This window comes from Rutidosis leptorrhynchoides, chromosome 6, assembly GCF_046630445.1.
Source record: "Rutidosis leptorrhynchoides isolate AG116_Rl617_1_P2 chromosome 6, CSIRO_AGI_Rlap_v1, whole genome shotgun sequence".
Taxonomy (NCBI): domain Eukaryota; kingdom Viridiplantae; phylum Streptophyta; class Magnoliopsida; order Asterales; family Asteraceae; genus Rutidosis; species Rutidosis leptorrhynchoides.
This window is the reverse complement of record NC_092338.1, coordinates 175,045,382-175,064,053: the sequence shown is the minus strand read 5'-3', so window position 1 is coordinate 175,064,053 and position 18,672 is coordinate 175,045,382. Positions and strand designations below refer to the sequence as shown.

Below are 18,672 nucleotides of genomic sequence, written 5' to 3'. Positions count from 1 at the left end.
GAAGGAAAGAGAAAATTACGCCGCTTGTCCCTGACGTTTGTTCCAGATTTCACAATAGCCATATATCTTTTTTTTTTTTTTTTTTTTTTTAACTTGGTTGGTCACCCACTTTTTGTTAATTACGTCGTTGTTCCCTTCATTAAACGATTGTCAGCTTTGGTACCTTAAGCAATGCCATGTGCTATCTACGTGATGGGCATTTTTGGTATTCCAGTTATATGGTGGACGAATACGAAATGGACAAATGGTCAATCTCATGACCCCATCCCATTTTTATCCCCAAACATGTTTTACGCTTGTGCAAACAAGAAACCTACTTCCATCAAACGGCTATTTCTATTCAATTAACACTAATTAGCCTAATGGATTGTTGGTGGCAGCGCAATCATAAGAACATCATGGACAGTCCGAAATCCTGGTCGTCAATACTTTGGCTGCCCAATAAAGGAAGGTTAAATTAAACTTGAAGCACGTTTTGTTTATTTTACTTTGATAATATTTAAGTTTTTTGATTTTTTTTTCTTCTTTTTTTTTATTTTTTTTTTTATTTTTTTTATTTTTTTTGAAGCTGGCATTCGAATTCGAATTCAAATTTGATGTATGTTGGTTGAAGATGAATACAATGTTTCTAATACGATGTATGTTGGTTAATGATGAATATAATATTTCGAATTAAAATTTGCTTCATTTGTGCTACATTTTGGTTCAATGTTTATATGTGCAAGACTATTGCAGACCGATTAAACGGGAATATCACCAAAATGCCCAAATATTTTGGTCCCCTTACACCAGAGCCCAAAAAAAAAAAAAATTGACAAAATGCCCTCGCAAGGCGCAAGGCACCTTGCGACCTTGCGACCTTGCGTATTTGCGTCTTTTCTAAAACAACTACGGTTAAATGACATTTTTCAACCTGTCACTCCACACTTTCATCCGATTCGCAAACACGCAAATAAAGTCACACAAGCGATTCGCAACAACGCAAGCACAAACGCAAACCCTCTTCAATTACTACTACCAGATTCTCCTCCTTCATCATCTCCACCACCACCTAACCCCTCTTGCTACCACCGTGACTTCTTATACTAGCCTACAAGGGTTTTCACGAAGTATTAGGGTTTTCACGCAAAAGAAATCGGGTTTTCACGAAGTAATCAAGCAAATAATCAAGGAATCAACCTTGCAACGATGGCAAGCACCCAGGTTAGTGATTACTTTGTTGTTTATGTGTGTGTTATCTGTTTATTTTATCTTCGATGCGAATTGTATAAATGTGCACACCAACTGCTCGATGAAATGTCTGTTCGAGGTGTATTTGTGTTTAACGAAGTACAACCGTTGTTTTATGACATGCAACTGTATTTTGGGTTATATGTTCGAGTGAAACATACATTAACTGCTCGTAGAATTAGGGAAATTGACCAGACGCAAGACCTAGTTTGCGTGCTTGCGTACGCAAAGCTACTGGACGCAAGGTTGTCTTTGCGTCCTTGCGTGTCCCAGAAGCTTGTCTTTGCGTCCTTGCGATGGTCAATTAAACGGACGCAAGTTTTATCTTGCGTTCTTGCGTCCTGTTACTTTCTGCTGATTTTATTGTTACTTATGCAGGGATTTGTGGAAGGAAAGTTAACGATGAAGAATAAGTTGAGCGTTATAGGGGATGTGAAGAAGGTCATGACTGAGAATCAAATTAAAAAGTTTAAAGAAACGTGTTTCGGTCCATGGTTAGATCTAGAATACTTTGGTAATGATCCCGGGCTTGTACATTGCATGCTCCAACGGAAGAGTGTGCGGCCGGATAGACTAGATAATGTTAAGTACCCCGATGAGCATGAGGATATATGGTTTCATTTCCAGAACAATTTTTCGATTAGATTTGGTCGCCGTGAATTTTGTCTTGTTACGGGTTTTTTGTTTAGTAGCCGGACGGACATGGCACATTACATCCCGAAGAATTATGACGTCCAGACCGCACCTATTAGACGACGTTTATTTAAGGGTTTTAAAGATTCTCAAAATGTTTTGATTAGTGATGTTGAAAAGATGCTTTTAAAATCTGATCACAGCCGTATTAGTGACGATGATGTGGTGCGATTAGCAATTATCTTGATTGTAGAGAGAGGTTTTATGGGTAAACAAGGGATCCATGTTGTGAATAAAAAGTTTTTATGGCTAGTCGAAGAGTTATCGCGTGTTAATCAGTACCCATGGGGGTCTCGTATTTGGGAGCCAACTTACGAAGCGGTTAGTGAAGGTTTTGTTATTCGTGAAAGCCAATTAGAGAGTGGAAAGGCGTACACTTTGGCGGGATTTATGTGGGCTTTCAAGGTAAATGGTTGAACATTTGTTATTTAATGTTAATATTTAAGATGTAACATAAATTAAATTAATTGTTTTTTTATTTGTAGATTTGGATTCTCGAGTCTTACCGTCGTACCATTAAACCGTTTGCAAAAAAGACTGACAAGAATGGAGTACCGAGGGCTCTTTTTTGGAAGCGTTCATCTGCCGAGTCATTTGGAATGTCTGAATACCTTAAACTCCTACATATTCAGGTTAGTTATATTTTTAAAATGTTAGCCTATCCTAAATTGTTGCATAGTTTATCTGTTATCTGTTTACAGACAGGTTCTGTTATGGGCGCAAGGTATCCCTTGCGTCCTTGCGTGTGTTTTTATGTAGACGCAAGGTAGACCTTGCGTCCTTGCGTGTGTTTTTGTTCTTCAACGCAAGAGTTGTTTGCGTCCTTGCGTACGCGGTAAACTTTTATCTGTTTACAGACAGGTTCTGGTATGGGCGCAAGATATCACTTGCGTCTTTGCGTGTGTTTTTAGGTAGACGCAAGGTCTACCTTGCGTCCTTGCGTGTGGTTTTGTTCTTCAACGCAAGAGTTGTTTGCGTCCTTTCGTACACGGTAAACTGTTATCTGTTTACAGACAGGTTCTGGTATGGGCGCAAGGTATCACTTGCGTCCATGCGTGTGTTTTAAGGTAGACGCAAGGTGGACCTTGCGTCCTTGGGTGTGTTTTTGTTCTTCAACGCAAGAGTTGTTTGCGTCCTTGCGTACACGGACGCAAGCTTTTCTTTGCGTCTTTGATTATTGGTTTCTGCTAATATTCTTATTTGATAATTATTTAATATGAATAATTAATTGTAGGATGAGTGTCCCAAGAAAAAGAGACCTTTTCGTGGTCTGCAGCCAACTGAAACAGAGCAGAGTTGTCAATGGTGGATTCAGAGTGACGTGTACTTTAGAGGAGGAAAGGTACCAGAAGATGAGATCGAGGTTGAGGTCCAGGATGATGAAGTTGATACAGATGATCCAGTTGTTGATGGGTCTGAGCAGACACACCACAAGCATTCAACAGGAGATGTTCATACAGAGGGCCTTCACGATGTACACAATTTACATCGTATGTTAGAGTTGTTGACAAAGCGGGTGGACAAACAAGAGAAAGAGTTAATTGATTGCAAAAAACTTGTTATGCAACACGAAGAACTTTTATCGCAACAACAACAACAATATCAGGTACATTGAATTGAATTAATTTATGTTGATTTATTTATTATTATTTTGGTATTAATTGAATTGATTTATTGATTTATTTATTACTTATGTTATTTATTGTGTTTAGGATGATGATATGTGTTTCAATCGATCTTTGTCTGATAATGAGACTGAAAGGCCGTCTCCAATGCACATTCGACGTGGAATCAGAGAAAGAAAGCCAACTGGTGTATTAAGGTCCCCATTCACAACACCTGGGTACAGAAAACCCATTGAGAAGGTACAGCCCAGCAAATTAAAAAAGTTGTATGTTAAATTATTGCAATAAACAATGACTATTTAAGGTTGTTTTCTGTTACTGTCTCGGACGCAAGACATGCCTTGCGTCCTTGCGTGTCGCAAGAGTGTTCTTGCGTCTTGGCTTCTAGGCACGCAAGGTTTTACTTGCGTCCTTGCGTGGGCTTGTCGCAAGGTTGAGTTTGCGTCCTTGCGTATGTTTGTTTACTTTGTTGTTTATGTATTTTACTCAGTTGTCAAAAGATGTGATTGAGAAAGTGGAAAGCATGAATGCTGTAAAGTTAGGGACTGAAGAAGATCAAGGTCAACAACAAATTAATGAGGATGTGGTACCCATGGACACAGATGCAGCAGCAGAGGTGAGTTTGGCTGGCGCAAACCATCATTTGCGTCCTTGCGTCCGTTATCTTTTAGGCGCAAGGTTGTGCTTGCGTCCTTGCGTGTGGTCTATTCCACACACGCAAGATTATGTTTGCGTCCTTGCGTCTGTTTGAATTAATTTATATTAACCTTGTTTCCCATAATTATTGTAGGTTAGTGTTGATAAGCAGCCTGTTAAAGTGAGTAAGAGAAAAAGAAAGGAACAAGACTGGGCTACTGAGGAAGAAATTTGGGGGATGATTGACAGGTTTATAAATGATCAAGGAACTCTCCAACCACCGCCACCTAATGCCTGGAGAGATGTTAGAAAGCATGCAGGTCCAGCAAAAGATCCAAAGACAATGATTGAGAGCAAGCAAGAGACGCGTTGCATGTTCATCTTTCAAAATGAGCAATTCATTTTTATAAATCAAGACTTTTGGCTTCGATTACTGGCATTAGGGCATTCTGGTTATTTGGATAACTTGGTAAGTTTGTAAGTTTGTTATTTTGTTATCCTTTTGTTAATTTTATATAATTTTATACAATTTATAAATTTTACTAAGGTTACACTGTATATGTTAATTTGTTATATTTATAGCACATTGACGGCTGGGCTACATTTCTGTTGAGATATCGTCAGAGATTTCTCCCCCGAGCCAGTCAAGTTTATGCCACTCCTGAGTTTCCAGCTGAGGTGCTTAAGGCTAGTTCTAGATGGACTATTATGCCACTGGGATTCCTGAACATGTTTGAGAGGTTCAAAACTTATTTTGACAATACTCAGAAGGAGGTGGGCACACAGGAGGAATCTACAACAGATGGAGAGGGAATTATTGGCCAAAATCCTCCAGATTACATGTACTTAATTGGACTTGGAGACGGCAGTGTTGACCTATATCCATCTTGGGCTGACTGTGATCAGGTAAACACAAGAATTTTTACAGCAAATTTTTGTTCTGGATCAGACGCAAGGACATTCTTGCGAGCTTGCGTCTTTGTTACTGGACGCAAGTTCTCCCTTGCGTCCTTGCGTGTCTATGTCGCAAGGTCAACCTTGCGGCTTGCGTGTGTTTTGGAAACGCAAGGTTTATCTTGCGTCCTTGCGTCCCGTTGTCGCAAGGTTCACCTTGCGTCCTTGCATAAGTTTTGGGTTTTCGCAAGGTTTATCTTGCGTCCTTGCGTCCTTGTTCAACCTTGCGGCTTGCGTGTGTTTTGGAAACGCAAGGTTTATCTTGCGTCCTTGCGTCCCGTTGTCGCAAGGTTAACCTTGCGTCCTTGCGTAAGTTTTGGGTTTTCGCAAGGTTTATCTTGCGTCCTTACGTCCTTGTTTTGTTTTAACCTTTCTGCCTGTCTGTTACAGGTCTTGATCCCATTACATTTTTGGAAAGAAGAACATTTCCTGCTGCTTCAGTTGAAGTTAGAAGAAATGAAGGTTTTTGTGTACGACAGTTTACCCGGACATGTCAGTGAAAAAAAACTTGACGAAGTTTTCAAGATTTTGGGTGACAACTTGCCAGTGTACTTGAAGGCGATTGACTATTTTAACAAGACGCAAGACTCCCAAATTGTCAGATACTATGAAAATAAAGAGAGTGTGGAGTTGATGATTGAACCTGGTCCCGTTGTGCCAATGCAGACTGGTGGTCATGGTGATTGTGGGGTTTGGGTGTGCATACATATGGAGAGGATTATTTATGGAAGGGAGGAGGTTGACAACATTGGAGATGCTAAAAAGGCTGCAGAGCAGTATAGAAACAGAATGGCAAGAACGTTTTTTCGTGCACGTTTTGATACACAAGAACCGCCGCCACCAACTCCACCAGTAGAGATTCAGGTTGATTGATACATTGTAGCTAATAGGTAGCAGGTCTTGTATGTAAATTTGGTGTAAATAGGTTGCTGGTAAATTCACTTTTGCAACAGTTGTATTTGACACCACACGCAAGGACGCAAGCTTATGCTTGCGTACGCAAGCTTAGATTTGCGTCCTTGCGTGTATATATTTTTGGTACGCAAGGAATGTTTTGCGTCCTTGCGTGTGTATACTTTCGTCATCATGCGTACGCAAGCGAAGCCTTGCGTACGCAAGCGAAGCCTTGCGTACGCAAGCGAAGCCTTGCGTACGCAAGCAAAGCCTTGCGTACGCAAGCAAAAGCCTTGCGTGTTTTGTAAAACAAATTACATTTATTACATAAAATAACACAGTAGGTACCTAGAATACAAGGGAAATACAACAATACATTACAACAAACGAAATCCAACAATAAGTTAAAAATAAAATTAACATTCCAAATGCGATAGTGTTACTAATTATCGCTCCCTAAATTGCACGTTGCATAAAACTGAGACTGATATGCCTTAAAAGCTTCAGCATCTGTGGCCTTCTCCTTACCCTTCTTCGATTTTGGGGCCGATGTTTTTACTACTCTTTTAGAAGTTGATTCACCTGTTCGGTCATAAGAAGCTGTGCACGTATCCTTACCATGACCTGGTTCTTTGCAATGAGTGCAAGTTCTTACGATTTTTTCAGTATCTTCACCCTTCGACGGAATACGTTTTGTACTTTTAGGGCGTCCAGGGGCTCTTTTCTCCTTAATGGGAGGGTTTACAATTTGTAAAACGCCGGGCGACGGATACGACCATTCTGACCGATGGGGCAAAGGAAGGATGTGTTCAAAATACGTATTTATATAAGTTTGAGTTGTGAACCAGTGTGATACAAATTGAGTAACATCCTCCACGCCGAAAAGTCGTGCTGCTGCAATAACATGACCGCAAGGTATCCCCGATAACTGCCACTGCCCACATGAACATACTTTATCGTCTAGATTAACCATTCCATTTTTTCTGCCATCTCGCACTTCTATTAGATTGTTTGTCGATGGAATTGCTTGCCATCTTCTAGATTTTCTCGTCCTCTTGCCTAGTTTACGTTCAGCATATGGGGTAACCGTTGAAGTAAGACTAACCGACTGGTTGCGATGTTTGAAATACCAATCTTGTACTGAAGCGCGAAAAAACTCAAACAACATGCAAACAGGTAGTTTTCGAGCATGTTTGGATAGTGCGTTAACAGACTCTACACTGTTGCTAGTAAGGTATGAATACCTAACATGTTCAGCTCTACTTCTGGACCATTTGTGGAAACCAACTTGTTCTAAATAATTGTAAGACGCTCTCAATCTTCTTCGAAATACACTAAGATGATCCTCAAAATCCGACCCACGGTAAGCTTTCACCATTTTCCAATAATGCCATTCAAAATATTTGAATTTGTTAGATTTAGTCTTGATGCTTCCAAACAAATGACGTGCGCAAAAACAGTGAAAGGCTTCAGGAAACACAGTTGAAACACCATGTGCTATTGAAGCAGCACGATCAGAAATAAAAGTAAGCTCTGAAATACGATCACTCATACCACAACTCATTAAATGATCTCTTAGGTTGCCTAAGAACCATGACCAAACCTCGTTTGTCTCGCCGCCACCAATTCCGTAGGCCAATGGCAGAATTCCATTATTGCCATCCATCGCAACGGCAACTAAATTTGTCCCCGAGTACCCTGCCTTCAAATGCGCACCATCGACGATGATTACCGGGCGACAATGTTGAACAAATGATCGAACCTACATAGATTTTAGCAGGTCAAAAGTGTTCAATTATAATAAGGTCAATTATAAGTTAAAAATGAGAGAGATTATCGATACTTACAACTACGCCAAGGGAATAGTAACACATCAAAAATCTATCTTCTTTGTCGGTGACCAAATTACTTACGCTTCCCGGGTTGTGGATCCTAATGTTATATAGGTAAAGGGGAAGCATTCGGAACGAGTCCTCAGCACTGCCACGAAGCATCTGTAATGTATGACATTTGGCCCTCCATGCTTGGTTGTAAGATATGCTGACACCGAACCGTTGTCCTATATCCGCACGTATATCATTTGCTTTGTATTCCCGGTTTGCAGACTTGAAAGAATCCACAAGCATACTACCCAACACCTTTTTGGTAGCATGTTTATTGTTTCCCATAATTAGTGTGCGTGAGCATGTGCGTACGTCATGCAATTTCTTTACCATAAAGTTTTCAGTGTTCCGTATTTTGTAAGCACTAATTTTCCATTCACAATTTGGCAACACACAATTAGCGGTGTATCGAGATTTGTCCGTCTTTACAGGCTTAATTTGGAAGTTTTCTTCAAGACATTTTGTAAATAGAGTGTTTATGAACTCGGCCTTGTTCAAAAAAGTTTGACGAACTTTAATTAAATCTGATACCCTATACATGGTTGGTGTTTGTGTCGTAAATTCAGGCTCTTGCTCTTGCTGACTCAATAGAGGGGGCATATTCCAGAATAAATCTTGCTTTTCTTCTTCATATTGATCTTCTTCGTCTTCGTCTTCGTCTCCGTCTTTTTCTCCATCTGAATCACTAGATGCGACAACAGATATCTCAAACGGGTGGTCTCCTTCTTTAATTTTACATACGTTTTCAACACCATAGTTAAACATATCAAATTCTTCAGTGTTTGGAGGTGGCATTTCAGGCTCTCCCGCTTCTAAATTATGAAGGTTTGGTTCAGTGACTTGTGTTGAGTGTGTTTCTGGGTTTGGTTGTGGTTGGAGTGTTTCTGGGTTTCGTTGTGGTTGGTGTTTTTCGTAGTTTCGTTGTGGTACGTGTGTTTCTGGGTTTCGTTGTGGTAGATTCATTCGTACTTTCTCAACAACATAAATATCAATCGGAGCATTTACAATTGCATATTGTAAGAACTCTTGAAAGTCTTCATAATCATCCGTAATATCAAAAACATGGTTATTATAAATGTATCTCATTGAAACAGGTGAATTGGGTGGCATTTGTATTTTTTTAAGAACATTTTTTAATAATATTCTCTGATTCATTAGTTTTACAGGTGCAACAGGTAGTTTTAGCCGAATTCTAAAACAATCTTGGGGTAAATACTTGGGAATGTTGTTAATATACTCAAAAGAACCCCCACAACATATATGAACAACAAATTTATCTTCATTAACACAATTCATGAATATTTAGGTAGTGAAAAAAATGCTTGAAAATGTACCTTGTGTAGCCAATAATCACTGAAATTCTTTTGGAATGAGTTGTTAGAAAATGATAAATTACAAGTTCCCGGGACATTCTTTATATAGGATCGAAATTCTATCCATGAAAATCTAGAAAATCTAATGAAATCTTATCCTGAAAATCCTTTCCTGATAAGATAAAGGCGCAAGGACGCAAGGACGCAAGGAGGATTGCGTACTTGCGCCAGTGTGTACGCAAGGTACCTTGCGCGGGCGTTTAAACATGTCATTTAACCGTGATGGAAATTAAAAGAATACGCAAGGACGCAAGAACGCAAGGTCGCAAGGTACCTTGCGCCTTGCGAGGGCATTTTGTCAATTTTTTATTTTTTTTTTGGGCTCTGGTGCAAGGGGTAAAAAATATTTGGCCATTTTGGTGATAACCCCCTAATTAAACAGAATATTGCATTTTTTTGGTTCAATGATAATATGTCCAGACTAGTGCACTCTTTGGTTCAATGGTTATATGTCCAATTTTTGGTTCATCGGTTACAATTTGGTTCGATGGTTATGTCTAGATGTTGGTCCGCATGTTGGTGAATGATTAAAGTTTTCTCTTGAAAAGCCGATAAGATATATATTACTCCATTACTAATTTATAAAGAGCTGTACAAATGTGCATGGAAAGCAAGCTGCAAACCATGAACCTCACTTTGACATGATACAGGTTATACACATTCCAACTCCTTTTTTTGGTAATGGTACCAAGCTTGTACATATTGAATCAAAATAGACAAATGATTTAGTGGTAATGTGGACCCATTTGTACAACTTGTACATATTTGAACATACATATTTTTAGTGGTAATGTGGTCGCATTTGGACCTATATTGTAGTGGTAATACCATTTGCTAATCAATCTGAACATAGTGATAAATCTAACGCATTTGACATAGCAATCAGTCTGATATATCAAACACATATCATAAACATATATCCATATATCAAGACTGGACACTATCATTAGTCAGGACATATACCATCAGTCTGAAAATGATATATCAAGTGGTACCATAACTGATATATCTATTGTATAAAAACTGATACAACACAATCATTGCAATATGAAAATTATCAAAACCATAACATTAAAACCATAACATAGCAGTCTGAAAATAGACCAGTCTGAAACCATAATATTCAAAACCATAACATAGAAGTTTCAAAGTAACTAATTATCAACCACACATTGATCATCTGGACGATTGACTTGGTACGTGTGATTACCACCCCATATGATTTGGTACTGGCTTGCATCTTTCTTAATCCTGTCAAACACTTTTGTGGCAGCTGGTGTCAATACTCCATCCGACTTTGAAATCACACATGTAATAGTGACAATCCTTTTCATGAGGTACTCCCTAATAAATTCCAACGCTGTAATGATGGGTTTATCTATACCATCACATAGCCACCTATTTAATACTTCATACACATGTTATTTAGTAACACATCTGACTTTGCCCTACCTGAAAAAATAAAAGGCAATTGTAACATTCACACATGTTATAAGAATTTATAAGTGTAAATAAGACTTTTTAATTATGAGTAATTGAAGTTACCAGAAAAAATGGCTTTTTGTCCAATGGTGAGGTGGAATTAATGCTAGGTAATTGTAACAATCAACACTGAATTCTTTTAAAACATTCATAGACTGTTGAAACTCAGGCACAATAGTAGCTGATGCACACTTCCGCAAATGTTGCTTGTATGCAAGTCCTTTCCATCTCTTTTTCATGTTATCATATATGTGTTTCAAACAGAATCTATGTTCAGCACAAGGAAATATCTGTTCAATTGCTTGAATAAGACCCTAAACTGAATCATAGTATGCTAATTGCTTGGAAGTACATCAGTAAAGTAAACATAGGTGATATTAAAGTAATAACAGTAAATAATTATATGTTTTGTCTATCACTGATGAATGTAAAATTTGAATTCTTTTCTAGCTCCAAGTCTTCACCTAAACACTTTAAAAACCAACTCCAAGATTCATAATTTTCTGCACCAACTCCATAAGCAATTGGTTAGATACCATTATTTGAGTCAATGCCAACTGCAGTTAAAACCTTCCCTGTAGCTGGTTCTTTCATAAAAGCCCCATCCACTCCAATCAAATCCCTCCCTAATGCTTTAAATCCTTTCTTCAAAGGTCCCAAACAAATATAGACTCTTTTAAAAACCCTATCATTAGAATTGGGTCACCTGGTTCTTCTGTTTCCATTTTGACAGTTGTATCTGGGTTGCATTTGATCAATTCCTGTAAATAATCCCTCAAATGAGCATACTGTTTTACATAATCGCCATGTAGAATATTAGCTGCTTCTTTTAATGATCTGAATGCTATCATCTTTGAAATGTCAACTTGAAGTTCTAATTCATATTGAACTTTAACTGCTTTTGATGGTAGATTTGGGTTAGAAGGAAGTTTGTCAACCAACTGTCTCGCAAGATAATCATATGTGCATTGTTTAATGTTTCTTGAATTTGAGGCATTTGTGTTCATCTTTTAATGTTCGAAATTCCCAGGTTTCAGCATTTAACTCCTTTGAAACATGAAGCACCCACGGATTAAAGAACTAACTGATTAAAGGAACATTCAAATGTGATCAATGTTCATAATCATAAACGCAATAGAACAGTTATATTAATCTACACATTTATATCTTGTATAACACTTGTATCTTGTATAACATTTGTCGCAATAGAAAAAGCAATATAACATAATAGTAACAACAAAATATTTGTCGATAAGCAATAGAACAATAACCTTAATCTAAACGTGATCGTGCACTTTAACTAATTAAACAAAGAAGCGATAATCGAAAAGCATACCATATAATTGATCAACATCATAATCAACTCCTGGATCTCGTATCTTGTATAACTTATGAGCCATTGATTGATCAGATGATTTTTTTGTCAAACATCGAATAGGGTTTATGGCATGGGAAGAAGAATGTGACGGTTAGAGAAGATACGTGGAGTGGGAATGATTAAAACATGTACAATATAAGATTCTGATATGTAACTGATTACCGAAACTGCCCCTCACACATGAGTCGACTTAACGCCAATGCCTAAGAATCGTTATGTATGAGGACCAACAACGTAATTACTCAAACTTGAGTGACCAACCAAGTCAAAAAAAATATAAATGGCTAATGTGAAATATGGAACAAACATGAGGGACTAAAGGCGTAATTTTGTCTGAAAGAATTGTCCGGTTGCATTGAAAGGTCAATACACTAGAGGTGATCAGAAGAAACCTACTATCATGCTTATGTGTTAAAATATACTCAAAAATACTAACCAAAATGCTCACAAACTAACACATAAATTCAGGTGAGTAAATGTCACGACCCTATTTTTTCCGTTTTCTTTTATCGTTTATTATTTATCGCCCGTTAATAGTTATTCGTGCTACGTCATTTCTATGACCTATATTATTATTTTAGTAATAATATATTAATTATTATGTGTTATATGAATATTTGTATTCGTATTTAAATTTGTACGTTTCTAAGTGTCGTGGATTTCTATCCGGCGAATCATTTCGGTTTTCAAACCAACGGTCAGACTTTCGAGATTTTCGAATCCCAATTATTTTAAATATGATATTTTTATGTCATATATATATATATATATATATATATATATATATATATATATATATATATATATATATATATATATATATATATATATATATATATATATATATATAGTGTTTATATATCTTATTTGTCGCGTGTGCGTTATCTCTTCGAATATTTAATCGCGTAGCGGTATTTTTGCGTTTTGAGTTTCGTTCGAGCGTTCGGGATAAAAGCTTTTAGCCTATACTTCAAGATGGCCCACAAGTGGGGCCCACCCTACTTTCTTTGGCCGAAATTGTCAAGGGGAGGGGGTGGTTTTGCCAATCTTTGTAACTTGTGATGCATTTGATCAAAACACCACAATTACTCCTCATTTCAACCTAAACCTTATTTTGTAAAAATCCTCTCTTCTTCCTCCTTGCTTTCCGTCACCACCACCATCAAGCATCATCATCATCTTTTAATTTTTGCCTTGAAGATTTAGAGCTTTCATCGTTTCCGGATTCACCGCATCATCCTCTACGCGTCTATACTAATCATTTATTGATTAGGGTATAAACTCTAACCCTAGCTTTTTCATTTTTATTCATGTTATTATGATTGTATAGTACTTGTGTATTGTTGTATTGATGATTGTATGCGTAGAAATGCTCGTTTGTGTATGTTTTCGGTTTGATTAATTTGGGAAAGCGAACTTTTTGATGAAATCAGTAAACTTAACATGTGTTTTGATAAAATAAAGTGTATAAATGATTTCCTCTCATCAAGACAATAATTTTAGGCTTTGGATTCATGTTATTTCGAGTCCTGGATCAAAAGTTATGCTTAATTTGGTGTTTTGATGGAATTAAAATGTAAAAACGTGTGTGTCCAGTTTTGGTCCGACTTTTTGACCATTTTTGGAGTCTCTAGGGTGTACTAGTGGGTTGGGATTGATGATTGAATGAACATTCATGTTCGGGTCATCGAAATCCGAGCAACGGATCACCCGGAATGGTTAAAACAAGATTTTAAGCGGATTAATGTTCTAAGTTGGTTCATGGCTGTTTTTCACGACTCATGAACTGACCTTAGGGTGTTTTTGAGTGCACTAATGTGTCGAGTGGTTTGGTTAGACGAAGGTATATATAAAATTCGTCGAAAACCGACACTCGAGGCTCAAGATATGACCCGGCGAACTTTTAATTAAATACTTATGGTTATAAAATTTGAACTTATGATATAAATAATGATTTTAATTATAATTAAATTACTTATGATAAAAAAGTAATTATTTTTAATTAAGACTTATGATATATATTAATTATATCATTTATTAATTACATTATGATTTAATTATACTTTTAATTAAACTTATGATTAATAATACTTTTATTATTAATGAAAAATACTTATGATAAGTATTAAACTTATGTTATGAGATTATTATATTAAGACTTATAATAAAGGTTAATTAGTTATTTAATTATTATAAGGCTTAGTTATTATTTAATTATGATTTAATTATTAAATACTTATGATTTAATAATTATAATTAAATACTTATGATATAATTAATAATTCATTATTAATTAATAAAACTTATGATATGATTAAAAATTTATTATTAATTAATAATACTTATGTTATGATTAATATTTAATTAATTAATTAATTAAATACTTATGTTATATTAATTATATGATTTAAACTTATGTTAACTTTATAATTCAATTTAATTTAATTAAACTTATGATATGACATGATTATACATATATGAGTTTAAATAACATTATAACTTATATTATTAATATAATATACACTTTAAAATTCAATGTTGACTAAGTTTGACCAAGGTTGACTTTTGAGTTGACTATCGGTTGACTTTGACTTTCAGTTGACTTCTGTTGACTTTCTAATTAAGGAAACTTTCCTAAGTTAAAAACTTTCTAAAATGGAAACTTTCCTAAAATAGAAACTTTCCTAAAATAGAATTTTTCCAAAAATGGAAACCTGTCAAAAGTAGAAACCTTCTAAAAATAGAAAGTACGTGTTTAACGCTGTCCTGATCAAACCGAAACATACTGAGTGTTGTTCTATGTCTATTTGTGTAACAACCCTCACTTTTCGACTTCTAAATTACTGAATTAACCCTAGAGTTATATGTCTGACTATATGCATTAAGGGTTTTTATATACAATTAAATATTGACCGAATAGTAATTTTTAGTCAACAATGTACGCTTAAATAAATAATATTATTAATTTATATAATTTGACATAATTTAACTAAGTATATAAACTTTGTATCACTTTTATTATTTAGTTAATGTATTATATATTTAACTATATAATAAATCTAATTATATATAAATGTAATAATATTTACAAACTTACTAAAACTATAGTTTAATAATTAAAATCATAATTATTATTAAAAATACAAAATACCGAATTATTTATTATTTTTATGCAAAATTTGTATTTATTAATTAAATAAAACAAAATAAAAAAAATATTATTAACAAATATTCTTGGAAAAGCATTAAATCAATTTGTTTATTTATATATAAAAAAAATCCTTAAAATAAATGAAAAAAAAATAAATAAATAAATAAATAAATAAATTACTTTTTAATTAAAATTGTAATGAAAAACTACTTTTATTATTTTATTTTGTGCATTATCTCATGACCTAACATTTAATATTTTTTAATTTTAAAATCCCATTAAGAATTAAAATATTTCTTTTTATTTTAATTATTTTATTTTTTACCTAATTTTTTCAAGTATAAATACCCCTCATTTCTCATTCAAACTCACACCAAAATTTCTCTCATTCTCTCTTTGAAGAATTACTACTAGTAAGTATTCTTTTCTTACTTTTTAATTTTTTTTTACTTTTTACTTTTTACTTGGGTTATTATTTTTACCGAAACATGTAAATAATGTTATAAATTATATGCAATTAAAAATAAAATAAATAACATGTATACACTATTACTATTACTATTACTAGCACCTATAACCTACTACTTATATTGTAACATAAAAACATTTTGGGATATGTATTAGAGATGTATAGATCTTCGAACTTTCTTGACGAATGGTTTCTATGAGATTCTAGGCAGAGGGTTTGGATTTCCGATTTAAAGGGTCCTATGGCTCAAACCCCTAGATCTAAATTAGCCATTCGAAGGGAAAGGGGTGATTGGAAGCTTATCTAATACGACAAGTATCCTAAAATGGAAAACACTGATAAAAGTAGAAACTCTCTAGTCATAGAAACTTAGTAAAATAAGAAACTTTCTAAAAATGGAAACTTTATAAAAATAGTAACTTACTAGGAATCGAAACTTAGTAAAACAAACTATACTTAAACACATACTTAAACTTAAACATGGGCAAAACACTTAACTACTCTTAAATGTCAATAGGTTGACTTTCCTGCTCACTCGTTCAACTCTTTATTCCGGGGAATAACTCTCTCTCTACTTACTAAGGTGAATTCATAGTCCCTCTTTAATTGCTAGCAAACTTACTTACTTTTACTTGGGGTGAGACACATGCTGTTTTTACTTTTTACACTTTAGACACAAGTACCAAACTGTTAAACTATGCTATACCCGGCTATGTCCGACTAAGTCCCTACAGTGATATTTTTAATTGCTGCGGCATTCTTAATTATTGGGGATAGGCCTATCGGGAGTAACGTCCCCGATACATTTGACCAAGTCATTGTATTACTTAATAATGAAATTAAACCGACAAGGACAGACACAACTTGTCATGGGGCAAACTTGAACGTTTAGTCTAAATATCACGCATTGGCATAACTTTTTGATCCTGCGGGAGATCAACTTTACAAACTAAATCTTGTGGTCTAAAACAACGACAAACTTTTTGTTAAACCTATGAACTTCACTCAACCTTTTTGGTTGACACTTTAGCATGTTTTGTCTCAGGTGCTGTTTGATTCAAGCTCTTATACTTACTGCTTATGTGATGCTACTTGGACATAGGATCAAGAGATATCGCATTTATTACTTCTGCATGTGAACATTTACGATATTGTTATTCCTGTCATTGTAACGATATTTCATTTTCCGCTGCGTACTCATTAAAGTTAAATTCATCATTTAGTATTGTTCTCGTTTATTATAATATGTTGGTATGTTTTGATATTAGTGTCGTTCCTTCCAGATCCTATTGGGAGGACGTTACAGATTGGTATCAGAGCATAACCAGGCTGTTATAGAGAACCAGGATTGCATTTTTGTGTGTGCCTTATGTGTTAGCTAGGGTGCCTTAGCAATTTAGGAAACTATAACCTTTCCTGCCTTAGACTTAAAGTACTTAGGATTACCTTATAATCTTAACAACCTTGCTTTGATAATCTTGGCTTAAAATGCTAATCAAAGTCTCTTTCCTAATGTTAGAATGTCTAATTTTCATCAAGCGAACAAAATGACTCTTTTCAAGCCGACAGAAGTTACGTGTCTAGTGAATTTTGCACTTTATTCACTGAAAAGCCTCAACCCTTAGAAACTAAACGATTAGTAGAAGTAGCCAATGGAAAAATCATGCAAGTCGATAAAATCTATAAAATTTGCAACTTAATCTTAGCCGATAAGGAATTTAAGATAGACCTTTTGCCGGTCGAACTAGGAAGTTTTGACGTTGTAGTCGGAATGGACTGGTTACATCCATGGAGAGCTGCCATCATGTGTTACGATAACACCATTCATGTTCCATTGGGAAATGGAGAGACTCTTATCATCCAAGGTGAAAAGAGTGGTTCCAATCTCAATATTATCTCCTGTATTAAAACCCACAAACATCTTATGAAAGGTTATCCAGCTATTCTAGCCCACGTTAAGATGATCGAATCAAAAGAGAAGTGTATTGAAGATGTACCAGTGGTTAAAGACTTTCCCGATGTGTTTTCCGAAGATCTTCCAGGTCTTCCACCTCCTTGACAAGTTGAATTTCAAATTGATTTAGCTCCCGGTGCTGCTCCTATTGCTAAAGCACCATACCGTTTAGCACCTTCCGAAATGAAGGAACTTTCCAACCAGCTCCAAGAACTATTGGATAAAGGTTTCATTCGTCCAAGCTCGTCCCCATGGGGAGCTCCTATTCTATTTGTTAAAAAGAAGGATGGTACGTTAAGGATGTGCATTGATTACTGCGAACTTAACAAGCTTACTATCAAGAATCGTTATCCATTGCCACGTATTGATGATCTATTCGACCAACTTCAAGGGTCAATTGTTTATTCAAAGATTGATTTGAGGTCCGGATATCACCAACTTAGAGTCAAGGATTCTGATATTCCTAAGACTGCTTTTCGCACTCGTTATGGGCACTATGAATTCTGTGTCATGCCTGTTGGTTTGACCAATGCTCCTGCCATTTTCATGGATCTCATGAGCCGTGTCTGCAAACCTTATCTCGATAAATTTGTCATTGTTTTCATTGATGACATTTTGATCTACTCCAAGAGTGAGAAGGAACATGAGCAACATCTGTGCGTGATTCTCGAACTCTTACGAAAGGAACAACTCTACGCTAAGTTTTCTAAGTGCAAGTTTTGGCTCAAAACCGTACAATTCCTCGGACACGTTGTTGATAGTAATGGAATACATGTCGATCCAGCTAAGATTACCGCTATCCAGAACTGGGAGATACCAAATACTGCGATGCATATTCGTCAATTTTTGGGACTTGCCGGTTATTATCGGAGATTCATAAAGGATTTTTCCCTTCTTGCCAAACCTCTTACGAAGCTAACTCAAAAAGGGAAGAAGTTTGAGTGGTCCGA

General features: G+C 35.7%; 1 protein-coding gene across 1 annotated transcript; it reads left to right on the top strand.

Annotated features, from left to right (window-relative positions):
• The first annotated feature begins 1,188 nt into the window (after positions 1 to 1,188).
• LOC139854267 (uncharacterized) lies at positions 1,189 to 6,011 on the top strand. Its single transcript, XM_071843582.1, has 9 exons — positions 1,189 to 1,509; positions 1,609 to 2,328; positions 2,409 to 2,555; positions 3,158 to 3,529; positions 3,636 to 3,788; positions 4,039 to 4,164; positions 4,339 to 4,653; positions 4,767 to 5,090; positions 5,529 to 6,011. The coding sequence occupies exons 1-9, from the start codon at positions 1,189 to 1,191 to the stop codon at positions 6,009 to 6,011; spliced, it is 2,961 nt and encodes a 986-aa protein (XP_071699683.1).
• Positions 6,012 to 18,672: the final 12,661 nt, after the last annotated feature.